General features: G+C 36.9%; 1 protein-coding gene across 4 annotated transcripts in view; it reads right to left on the reverse strand.

Moving 5' to 3' along the window:
- Window positions 1–1,621: 1,621 nt before the first annotated feature.
- LOC139941110 (fibroblast growth factor receptor-like) overlaps window positions 1,622–13,135 on the reverse strand; it is an 81,230-nt gene continuing 69,716 nt past the window's right edge. For all 4 annotated transcript variants that reach the window (XM_071937543.1, XM_071937542.1, XM_071937545.1 and 1 more), the window contains 7 exons: window positions 12,896–13,023; window positions 11,202–11,317; window positions 10,290–10,400; window positions 9,482–9,792; window positions 8,713–8,921; window positions 8,191–8,296; window positions 1,622–7,804 (listed from right to left, as the gene is read on the reverse strand). In XM_071937543.1, coding sequence (XP_071793644.1) covers window positions 7,688–7,804; window positions 8,191–8,296; window positions 8,713–8,921; window positions 9,482–9,792; window positions 10,290–10,400; window positions 11,202–11,317; window positions 12,896–13,023 — 1,098 coding nt within the window. In that variant the 3' untranslated portion in view covers window positions 1,622–7,687. The remainder of the gene's footprint in view (window positions 7,805–8,190; window positions 8,297–8,712; window positions 8,922–9,481; window positions 9,793–10,289; window positions 10,401–11,201; window positions 11,318–12,895; window positions 13,024–13,135) is intronic.

Genomic DNA, 13,135 nt, shown 5'->3' on the forward strand with positions numbered 1-13,135 from the left:
TCAGAAGGGGGTAAGTCCAGAATTTTTATCAAATTTAGGCCAAAAACTCAAAAACTCACAAGAGGTAAATGCAGCATTTTTATCAAATTTAGGCCAAAAAATTTACAAAAATCACAAAGGGCAAATTAAGGCCAAAAAAGTGAAACAATCACAGTGGGTAAATCCAGAAGTTTTATCAAATTTTACCCAAAAAGTAAGAAATTCACACTGGGTAAGACCAGCAATTTTGTAAAATTTTGGTCAAAAGATGAAAAATTCACAAGAGGTAAGTCCAGCAATTTTGTCAAATTTAGGCCAAAAAGTGGAAAAATTACAAGGGGTAAGTCCAGCATTTTTATCAAATTTAGGCCAAAAAGTTATAAAATCACACAGGAAAGTCCAGCAATTTTGTAAAATTTAGGCCAAAAAATGGAAAAATGTGAGTCCAGCATTTTTTTCAAATTTTTGCCAATAGAAGAAAAATTCACAAGGGTATAAGTCCAGCATTATCAAATTTAGGCGAAGAAGAAATAAAATCACACCAGGTAAGACCAGCAATTTTGTCAAATTTAGGCCAAACGGTGAAAAATTCACAAGGGGTAAGTCCAACATTTTTATCAATTTTAGGCCAAAAAGTGGAAAAATCACAAAGGGGTAAGTCCAGCATTTTTATCAAATTTAGACCAACAAGTGAAAAATCACAAGGGGTAGTCTAAGTCCAGAATGTTTACGAGCAAACAACATAATTCAAACAACTCAACATTATTATAAAATTAATTTAAACAGAATACACTAAAATACCGGAAATTTGATGATTTGGGAGAGCCTCAAAACCTGGCGTGGGTTTTAGGCCATTTAGGATGAGCCTCAACACCGGACACAAGTTTTAGGCAATCATAGGAAGAGTAAAAACGAGGTGGTTCAAGCCGTCAACTTGAAGGAGAAAGAGCACAGTGTTGTCTCACTGTCTCTGCTTGGCTGTAACTGGCTCTCACAGTCGCCATGATGATACCGATGTTAAAAGAGAGCAAATTACAGCTCAACAAGGTGGGCAAGGCTGATACACCAATGAACTGACTGGACAGTGGTGGGGCTAAGGCTGAAGTGGTGACACCCATCAGTGGAAAGTTAGGAAGAGCCCAAGTAGGCAGAGTCAGTGATGTTACCCAGCAAAAGCATACCCTGTTTTATAAAGGCTTTAACATCACCCACTGCAGTAGGCAAGTACAAGAATCCTTGTGCCCACGAACAAATACTACATAATGACCGTTGCATTTGTAACAATGCACATTGTGTAAAAATGCATGCATGTGTTGCTCAATACCACAGATGTTCTTCAAGCAGACAAATATGTAAACATAAGTAGCAGGTGGGTATGAACAGAAACAGGGAAATTTAAAAAAAGGGAGAGGAAGTCCAGCATTTTAAAAAACAAATTAAGGCAAAAAAGTGAAAAAAATCAAATGTGGTAGTCGGCATTGTTGTAAAATTTAAGGAAAAAATCACAAGGGCCAAGTCCAGCATTTTCTCATTATTATCATCAAATAGGGCGGTTGATGACGTTATGTACAATCCATCTATTACTACAAACAAGGAAACGGTGTCAGAAGACAAAACAAAACTTGCATCAGTATCAAAACTCTCGGTTAAAAGCGGTTGAATTTATTTATTAATATACACAACTGAAAAATAAAATTGCATAAGGAGGTATGCCACAGAACAAACAAAGCTAAGATTTGCAAAAATATGCAACATTCAAACTTTAACCTTTTGAGGAAAAGATACCAAAATTCAGATCACGATTTGTATTTAAGCCCCTCCAAAATTAAATTCATTTAAAGATATTTGGGGAAATTTTTTAATCACATGTACAATATTTATTGAATTAAGTAAAACGTTTCATGAATAACAAATTAATGTGGTGCACCTTTTACAAATACCGAACAGATAAGTTGTAAAGCACCTTCATACAAATTTGCATCCAAAAACATTACAGAAAAGTCATATTAACTTAATTGATAGTTGAAGAGAAACAAAAAACTGTTTTCCTGATTCATTGAGAATGGTACGAGACTCGTTCAATTACTGACAATTTCACAAAATTCTTCAAAGTAAAATTACAATGATCATTTTTGTTTTTAAAAAAAGCAGATCTTTTTTAGTAGAAACATTGGGTAGAAACATGTCTATAAACTTAAACGAGCAAACAAATTGATACTTAAAGTGAAGAACACAAAATGGTTGAATAACAATATTTTAATGACTTACTCAAAAGACAAGTTTCTTGTCAACTTAAGGCACCGAGAAAAAACACAGCCTAGTGAGCAATGATGTCACTTTTTGCCAAAGCTAAAATAAACAAATTAAAAAACATTGTTATCGAGCTTTTGAATTAGGCATCTGTAAAAAATCCATTTGCTTAAGTAGACCTACCACAAATAGTGAAAGGGATTGTTGCAAAGAATATTATGATATTTCCAGGTGATGAATAAAAAAAAACAACCACAAATGAAAGACTTTTATTTTATGGTCGGAGAAGGTAGGGGTTGAATTCACACTGATACTACACCTACTAATAGGCACCATTGATATTAAATGCTTCAAATCTAATTTACATAACTGATATAAGTCTGGGTTTTCTATTGGTTTTTATTGCATGGTCTAACTCTTAGTAAAACATTGGGACGCCCACACGAACATAAGGGCCCAATGTTGAGAAACAATATTTGGATACATGTATATGTTCAGTAGTACTTACATTATCAGTCCAAATTAGGTTCTAATTGAAAGCCCTTGCTCTAGTCCAATTTACCCAGCTTTGGCAGAAAAAGCCTTGTTTTTGGCGTGAAGCATTTTCTTTATTTTCTATTTTCCAAGATCTGAACAGAAGGGGGTCAACTTTGTTAAGTTTGATGAACTTACCAGTGTTTTCTTTTGTTGCGTTTCTTAATTCCTTTATACTATTTAAAATAAACATTAGCAAAAGGTGGTCCGCGTTTACTTTATCAAAGATATTTTTGACTAGGATACAAATTTGGTCAAAAAGTAGAAAATTTGGTATGGCAAGAAAAAATATATAAAGCCAAATGAAAACAACTTGTAGTTTGTCTTTCTTGGAATATGGGAGAATCTTACTAATTGCCTTCAAGGTGTTTGGATATTTTCATAGAAAACATTAAGTTTTAATTCTTAAATCAGAGACCTCTAAACAAAGCAACTAAAAACCTCACATTACCTGATAACGGTTTTAAATTCTCCTTACGTTTTCACTAAATTAAATACACTTATTTTACATTATACACTGATCGGAGGATTATAAGGAGAATTAGAGTTTCTGTCTACATGTACATTTAAGTCTAGAATCTACCACTCTCTACACTCTACCTTTATCTTAATATATATATATGTATGTACATGTGAAGGAGCTGTGCTACTCATGGTCATCTAATAAACTTGATGTTTAGGGTGAGGCTCTGCCTTACTCTCTTAATGTAAAAAGAGTGAACAAAAACCCACTTGTTTTGCCTGCCATACCACTCTTGCAAAGAGCCATATGTCGGACAACTCTCTTTTTTTAGTGAAAGACCGGTACTTTCAACTCAATGTAGAGTGAAGTTCGTTATAATTTCACTCAGAAAGAATGACACAGATTGACTTTCCGTCTCAAAAGAGTGAAACTGACACCACTCGGACAAGAGAGTGAAATTTTCACTCTTATACATTTATGAGAGTAGCGCTATGACTTGTGTTTAAGACTGTGTCTGAATTTGGTGGCTGCGTTGTTCATAGCATCTTGAGGTTTCTAGAAAGGTTTGTGGAGACACCGGTACTTAAAACTCTCTGAGTTTGGTGGTTCTGAGTAGAACCTATTAACAAACTCTTGGTTCTTTTCAGAACCAATGTAACTCAAAGCGAGAGAGTTTTACAAAAATGGTGTATCCGCAAACGCTACTAGATTGGATGCCTACCATGCAATCACTCGCCCTTCGCTGCAAATCGTGTTCTTTTTACGAATGAACCCCAGTCACCAATTTAAATACTGCCCCACTTACATCTCAGAAAACCTTATTTGTCTATTTTTTGATTTGATGTAAGCTTCCCTTTCTGCCATTATTTTTTTAGTGAAAGCTCTTACTTGAAAAAAAAACACCTTTGTTTTTTATTTATCAAAATGAAGATCTATCCCGTCATGGGAATCCATCTTAACTATCATTTGGAAAAAAATAGTATAGAAGGCCTACTGCTGAGGCGGTCAAACCAGGGCTAAATTTAATAGAGTCTGCTTAAGCACAAAAACTAGTTAATCATAAAACAATTATGCTTACCAGAGCCAGACAAAGGTTACCAGCCAAAATACCATTTGACATGTACCATCTGTGACTGGCATCTTCCTTTCTGCTTAGCAGAAAATAATTAAGCCATATTCAGTGCTTAAGCAGCTCTATGAAATCGAGCTCAAGGCTTGTGAAATTCCTCCCTTTTTTTTTTTTTTTACAGCAATGAAAACAAAATTCAAGCACATAATTTGCTAGCAATATTAAGCACCTTTTTAAAATGGAAAATATTGTAAAAAGGCTCCCCACCTATTTATTTTATGTACACAAATAGATAAAATGCAATTTATGTAAACACCTTGAATACATATCGCTGAGTTGTACTTAACTACATATACAAGACTCTTTTTAGTTACTTCTTTAATTTTAAATGGATGACAATTAAGGCCCCATCTAGTAATAACTATCAAATACAAACAACCCAATTACATGTTCTATACTATCTCGAGTGTCCTTGATGGCACTTTTATAGACCCTTTACCCACAGCGCTTTGTATAAATAACAGATAATCAGTTTGCGGGTTGATCAAATACTTGTGTTGCAAAAGTTTGACTGAATTGTCTGTTTGAAATTGTGTCATGATTTATGCCTTTTTTTAATACCAGGTGGAAACTAGATTTCAAGCTAAATTAACGGAATTAAATTCAACTTGTATAAAGTCACTCCAGTCACGACACAAGGTCTCATCTCTCAAGAAGGTCCTAAATGTTTCACAAATTAAGTGTACGGGGATGTTCTTTGATGTTTTATTAGGAATTGTGCAGTTCGTGACAATTTTAAAAGTCACACAGTCATACAGTCAATGACTTCAACTGTCTGTAACATAATGCTTCATAGTAGATTTGGGTACCAAGACTCTAGAAATGTTCCGGCATGTAATGGCCTGTTCCTGGTGATCAGGTTTCCAAAAACTTAACAACAAAGGCTAGGTGTCCATCATGAACTTGATTATTTGCCCTGATTTTTTTTCTCAAGTAAACTGAATTGTGTACATCAGTCGGCTTAATTAATGCATCACTACGCGCACAAGTATTTATAGATTTTGTTTAAAAACACAGTAACCTTTGAATTTTAAGTTAATCACATGCATTAAAAACGTTGCTCACTGTTTAAGATTACGTCAGCCATAACGATTCTGTTGCACCTAACAATGAAAAACTGTACAGTGATGCGAAAGCGGCTTAAGAACACTTTAAAAATGTCAGTTATATAAAAAAAGAAACAATACCACTGCCGACTTTAAATAAAAAGGTCTCAAATATGCTTAGCTGATTTGTACAAGTGAATACTCAGGCTGCAGAAACACCAAAACGTCTTTCAACTTTAAACGACTCTTCCAAATACAAAACTCACTTCTTAACAACTCCTACTTACAAATGTGCAGCATAACTCAGTACTTATGGCCCATGATATGAATGAAAAGCTTGGATGAACGAACTTCAGAGTAACTTCATCCGTTGTGAAAGTAATTCCGCCGAAAAACATCAGAACCCAATTTCATGAATTGCTTAATCTCAAAAGGTAGCTAAGCACAACAAAATTATGCTTACCAGAAAAATGTTACCAGACAAACCACCATGTCACATGTGCAATTTGTGACTGATATCCTGCACATTTCTGCTTAGCAAGCAATTGTTGGGCAGTACTTTCTGCTTAAAGTTGGGCTCTGGTGTGCGACTAATAGAAACATTAGTATGAACGGATACTTGGCCCATAAAACTGGTACAATTCCGTTCAAATCAAATGCTGCAAGAAAGTTTCACTGTTACAATAGTATGTGGTTACCAGTGAAAAAACACAAAAAACCGATTGCTTGTTATTTCGATTCCCCCAACCATTATTTGTACCAGACATCAGACAGCCAAACTTTCAAGCTGGTTAGGTTTTGAAGTTGGAAGTATCCAATACTGCGCTGCCAGATATCTGGCAAACTCTGAAAGGCACAGAATTCAAACAAGATACTTTTATGGACAATTTGAAAGTTATAAATACATAATTGATATAATTCTGATATGAGGCATCCCAACACATAATCAAGGCATCTTGTTTAAAAAAATAATCAACTGAAATAATTTACTTTCTGCCCCCCCCCCCCCAATAAACATCTCCCTACAAACTAAAGTGATGTGCACTTTTGCACCACTAGACTTCTCAAAAAAATATATATAGTTTCTGTGGTATTCTTCTACCGTCTAAAATCCTAATAGGCACTGTGATGAAAAATTGATATGAAAAACAATTTACTTCTAATGTCATAGAACCATTGTCAAGTGTTCTATTGTGATTGAGACATCTTGAGACTTGAGGCTCTGTGCTTTTGTCTATTTACAAATTAAGCAACTTCAAAGACAAACCAAACTTCTGCAACAAGTCAGAATGTATCGTCAGATTAGCTCCATATTAAAAATCATCAGCATCCTCAAACAACATTCATATAAAAACCTTTAAAATTTACATGTTTTTTAAAACACCAATGAATCATTTCCTTGTGTGTATATGATACACTCTACTGATCATTAGTAGGTACTGAATGGTTATAAGTACTGCTTGTTTTCCCAAAGCTTTTTCAGTTTCCTTGGTAACACTTTTGCCTTGATAAAGTGGGCGGATTTGTTTACTAAGATATATACAAAATTGTATTTTTTTTTTTTTTTTAAATACACACGTTGATTATAGAATAAGAAAACTTTACTGAAATGGGTGAATCTCAATTCACTGAATACAACGTTGTCTGTGGTCCCTTCAGGAACTTGAAATTGACGAAACACTTGGGTTAATTGAAACAGTCAAAACTGAGAAATTGCCGGCACTCCCAGTCAAAGTTTGGTTTCCTTTTCCCAGCTAGGCATTTCCAAGATCCACTTTATCAGCAAGGCTATAACTACTGTTAATAAGTCCATATAGAGCATGAAAGAAAAATAAAACATAGCCTGGGCTAGGCGGTATGTTTCTCCAACTCCATGAAGTCCTCTTTCTTGGAGATAAAGACCAGGCTTTGTCATTCACTCTTTTTTATCAGAGTCCCCATAAATAAGTCATTGCGATCAAAATCCTTATTCAACGCAATGCGTGATAATCTAGAGATGTCTGCTGTTTCAATATCACTTTCAAACAGTGTCCAACAGTTTAAAGGAGCAGGCATTCCAAAAAGCGAAGTCCAATTGTTCTCTCTAAGAGTTATAGCTGGAGGGACTTAGCCGATGATCCAAACATTTATAGCTCAGATGAATCCTTGAAGCTTGAGCGATCCAATGAAATTGTGAAAGAATACAAGTCCTCCTCTTTTTTTGTTTGAAACGCTCTTTGGGAGTCAATGAAGGCAGAGGTTTCATCTTCGTGTTTTGGAGACCTTTTTCTTGGTGGGCGTCTTCATTCAAACGGTAGACTCACTGCTATGTCTGCTATGCTGACTTGAGTTACCCGAGTCAAACTCTGTCTCTACAAAGGTCGTGACTGGTGCATCGCCAAGAGCCTCTAGATCAAGGTAGTCCTATTGTAGTGATTTCAAAGAAAGATAAAATAGTCAAGAATTACGAGGAATACTAACTTATTTTATAACACACCCAACAGATGAATTTTGTTTTCATTGCTGTAAAAAAGGTTAGGTATTTCACAAGCCGGACGTTCGATTTCATAGAGCTGCTTAAGCACTGACTATGGTCTGCTAAGCAGAAAGGAGCAGGATACCAGTTACAGATGGTACATGTTAAACGGTATTTTGGATGGTAACCTTAGTCTGGGTCTGATGATATAAATGAAACACAAGTTGTTTGATTATTATGATGGATTTAGATTGGTCTAGGTTTAATGGTCAGAACATTCCATAGGCATTTTGCAATCTCATTTGGTCAAATCTTGGATCCTGGTTAACCTTACCTGATTGGACGAGAGGGAGATAATCCTGGCCAGGTCATCGACGAGATCAAAGAATGTTGGTCGCTGTCCAGGGGAGGTGTGCCAGCACTCTCTCATTATGTGGTAGCTAAAACAAAATCACACATAAAGCACAAGTTAATAATACATAAAACACTCGTGCGACTCTCTACTCGTGCGACTCTCTAACAGACTGTACAAGTCTCGTGAAGATTAAATGGTCACTATGCCTTGGATCGGGAGAGTTGGTCTATGAAAAGCATTTGAAACCATTTGTTATCAAATGCATGGTTAAAAAGGTGTTTTGAAAGTAGAACATGACAATCCACAAAAAATATGCCTCGAAATTGCAAGGTTTTACTTGTTGTCGTGAAGAAACACTGCATGCCAATTTGTGGGGAAATTAACTCAAATGATGACTGTCATCTTTTAAGTTTTCATCCATGTATGGCGTAACTGACTCAAAAAAACTTTTCAAAACCTCCTAAACCCTTTAGATAAATAACAACTCTGGCAAAGACTCACATTTCTAAGGAGCAGTTCATGGGTTGTTCTAGGCGCTTGCCGAGTTTCAGGTAGTCAAACATCTTCTCTACAGGTACGCTAGGGTATGGTGTACCTCCAAGGGTAATGATCTCCCATAGTAAGATACCAAAAGACCAGACATCGCTCTGAGTGGTGAAGACTCGGTCAAACAGCGCCTCTGGAGCCATCCACTTGACTGGCAAACGACCCTGTGGAGATAGAAGGAGGAAAATAAGGTCTCGGTAATCTTCTAATATTACGCAAACAAATATTACTTAAAGGCACAGGGGTGGATTTCACAAACAGTTAAGACTAGTCTTATCTCGAGATTTACTTAGAACTAGCCATACATTTTTAATATCTCCTAGGACTAGTTCTAAGTTAGGACTAGTCCTAAATCTTTGTGAAACTACCCCTAGACATGTTTGGTAATTGTCAAAGGCCGGTTTTCTCACTTTCAAAACTTTGAATATTTGGGCTTGATTAGTCTTTAGGTTGCAAGAAAATGATGAAGAAAACAAAAACCCTTGTTGGACAAATTTGTGTGCTTTCAAATGCCTAATAAAAGGCTTCAGCTGAAGTCTTTTAATACTCGAGTGAGAAATAACCTCCTCAAAAACTACGTAACTTTAGGGAGCTGTCTCTCACAATGCTTCCTATTGCTCGTTGCCAGGTTTTCATGCTAACAATTCTTTTGAGTAATTACCTAAAGTGTTCAATGCCTTAAACATAACGGTTTTTGTTTTAATAGGGTTTTCTTCTGACTTACATCAGTGGTTTTCTTGTAGAAATCGATATAGTGAACATCTCGGGCAAGTCCAAAATCAGCAATCTTCATGATGTAGTCGTCTGTAACCAACACATTGCGGGCAGCCAGGTCACGGTGAATTGCCTTCTTGGAGGCAAGGAATTCCATACCACGGGCCACTTGATACGACATGGATATGAGGTCCTTATTGGTCAGGAGTTCATGGCCGGGGAGTAGGACGGTCATCTCTGCGTTATCTGGGGGCCGACGGAGACGCAAGAAATCACGCAGGTTACCGTGGCGAGCATACTCACCAACGACATACAGTGGGCCTGCAGAATGGAGAAATGAACAAAGCAGACAACTTGTTTAGTATTCATTCAATTCTATTAAAACCTTCCTATAACACTGGAACCACAGACTGCCATAAAGTACAATACCCAGCAGGCTAGCATTGAGTGCATTGGTTTCTTGTACAGCTGGTATTATGTGGACACCAGAATTTCTTAAATCTTTACATTATCCTCTTGGAACTTTGTGAATATAGCCAGTTTGGCAGGAGAGGGGCCCCCAATACTTAAGTCCGGTTCATAATTCCTGCAAATGCGACACGAATTGCGAACGCCACGGCTGTTTTCATCCGAGAATATTTTGCAGAAGTTGAACACAGCTCAACTCTTCGTATCACATTCGCATTCGCAGGAAGTATGAACCAGGCTTAATACTACAAATTAAACAAGTCTGGTTTCTTTACTTTTTTTTGGGGGGGGGGGGGGGGTGACTGGTATTGTAATCCAGGGAACAAGACAAATAATCATGATTTACTGACCATCTTGAGTACAGCATCCGAGCAGGTTGATAATGTTAGTATGTTTTCCAATCATCTTCATCATCTCCAACTCAGAGACCAGGTCAGAAAGCTCACGATCCGTTGCATTGGCTGTGAATAGACAAAAATACACCATGAAAATATGTAATGATATCTCCTAACAGTTTCTTATTTGATCCAAAACTCTATCAAATTAAAGCCATTGGATCCTTTCGGTAAACAGTATTGTCCAAGGCCCACACTTCGTGTATCACAACTTCTATATCAAATAACAAACCTGTGAAAATTTAGGCTCAATCGGTCATCGGAGTCGGGAGAAAATAACGGGAAAACCCACCTTTGTATCCGCGCGTTTCGCCGTGTCATGACATGTGTTTAAAATAAATCCGTAATTCTCGGTAACGAGAATTGATATTGTTTTACTGTTTTCTCAAAAAGTAAAGCATTTCATGGAATAATGTTTCAAGAGAAGTCTTTCACCACTACCTTCTGTAAACCCTGTAAGTTATTTGTAAATCTGTGAACTTTTATATATTTTTCTGTACCGAAAGGGTCCAATGGCTTTAATACCAATCTTACTAATAATTAAACAATTTTTTTTATCCAAAACATAAGGTTAGTTTATACTTCAAAACTGTCACATTTATTACTAATTAAGCGAAAAATCCTATCCAAAACATAAGGTTAACTTATATACTTCATTAAAACAAACCGCCACATTTATTACTAAATAAAAAAGTACTATTCAAAACATGAGGTTAACTTATATTTCATTAAAAAAAACATAAAAAAAATTTTTGTTTGCAAAGCCAGTTCACATATTGTTCGCTTGCCAAGGCCTTCCCTACAAAATAGTTGTCAAAGTTTGTAAACAAAAGATAGGTCTATACTCAACAACAAAACAGCATTTACCTTTCAACATCTTGACAGCCACTGTTGTTGTCTGTTCCTTGGCTGAGATGCCAACTGCTTCTGCCAAGACGACCTTGCCAAATGCTCCCTCACCGAGCGCCTTGCCCAGGGTTAACCTAAAATCAAAACACAGTTGTTGATTAAACCAAGTCAACCCTAAGTCAACCCCCTCCTTAAAGACATTGGACACTATTGGTAATTGTCAAAGACCAGTCTTCTCACTTGGTGTATCTCAACATATGCATGAAATAACAAACCTGTGAAAATTTGAACTCAATTGGTCGTCGAAGTTGCAAGATAATAACGAAAGAAAAAAACACCCTTGTCACACGAAGTTGTGAGCTTTCAGATGCTTGATTTTGAGATCTCAAATTCTAATTTTGAGGTCTCGAAATCAAATTCGTGGAAAATCACTTCTTTCTCGAAAACTACGTCACTTCAGAGGGAGCCGTTTCTCACAATGTTTTATAATATCAACCTCTCCCCATTACTCGTTACCAAGTAAGGTTTTATGCTGATAATTATTTTGAGTAATTACCAATAGCGTCCACTGCCTTTAACTTGCAATTGTTTGGTTGTATCAAACTTAGCCACTGTCAATACAATGACGGTCACAGTTTACGGATGTACCATTGATCTCGCATTCACTTCACAGTCAAATTGTACGTTTAATTATAAAACGTCATTATTTGGATAAAGTAATAAAATATAATAATAATATTAATAATAGCCGGTTTTTATATAGCATTTTTGACACCCGAAGTGCGCCTCAAAATGCTTCCAACATCATTACCCCTGGTCACTGGGCCTTAATTCATTCCTTAATTCATCTCATTTCCCTGGGGAGTAAACAGCCCATATATTTACCTTGTTATCAAATGATATTGCTGGTTCTGTAAAACCAATACCTAAGACCAGTATAAAGTGACAGGGACGCGAGAGGTATTGTAACAAAAACCCTGAACTTTTGAGCACAAAGAGTGAAAGCTTTCTAACGCAAAGCTTGCAGGCTTTCTAGCGCAAAGCTTGCAAGCTTTATAGCGCAAAGCTTGCAGGCTTTTTAGCGCAAGGCTTGCAAGCTTTCTAGCGCAAAGCTTGCAAGCTTTATAGCGCAAGGCTTGCAGGCTTTCTAGCGCAAAGCTTGCAAGCTTTCTAGCGCAAAGCTTGCAAGCTTTCTAGCGCAAAGCTTGCAAGCTTTCTAGCGCAAAGCTTGCAAGCTTTCTAGCGCAAAGCTTGCAAGCTTTATAGCGCAAGGCTTGCAGGCTTTCTAGCGCAAAGCTTGCAAGCTTTCTAGCGCAAAGCTTGCAAGCTTTCTAGCGCAAAGCTTGCAAGCTTTCTAGCGCAAGGCTTGCAGGCTTTCTAGCGCAAAGCTTGCAAGCTTTATAGCGCAAGGCTTGCAGGCTTTCTAGCGCAAAGCTTGCAAGCTTTCTAGCGCAAAGCTTGCAAGCTTTCTAGCGCAAAGCTTGCAAGCTTTCTAGCGCAAAGCTTGCAAGCTTTCTAGCGCAAAGCTTGCAAGCTTTCTAGCGCAAAGCTTGCAAGCTTTCTAGCGCAAAGCTTGCAAGCTTGTGAGTGACCATACTCAGCAATCTGGGGTTTTCATATGGTTTTATGAATTTGATCTTACTTTTAAAATAATGATTTTTTTTTTGCGTACTATTTTTTAGAGGGTGGAGGTTTAAAAAAAACGGACTTACCTATCTCTAGGGAACTCCCATTCTGGATCCAGTGGTACTTCATACTCTGACACCACAGTAAGAGATGAGGATAGCCTAGCTCGGCCAATCACTAATGGAGTCGAGGAATGGTTAGACTCGGACGAAAGCTACCAGAATCAGAAAAAGAAAAAACAATCAGCACTTTGCAAAAATTGAGGGCAATATCTCAAAAATACAACCACTTTTTGAAATGATATTTTCAGATAATAGTTTGTGAAC

The sequence above is a fragment of the Asterias amurensis genome, chromosome 8, assembly GCF_032118995.1.
Source record: "Asterias amurensis chromosome 8, ASM3211899v1".
NCBI lineage: Eukaryota > Metazoa > Echinodermata > Asteroidea > Forcipulatida > Asteriidae > Asterias > Asterias amurensis.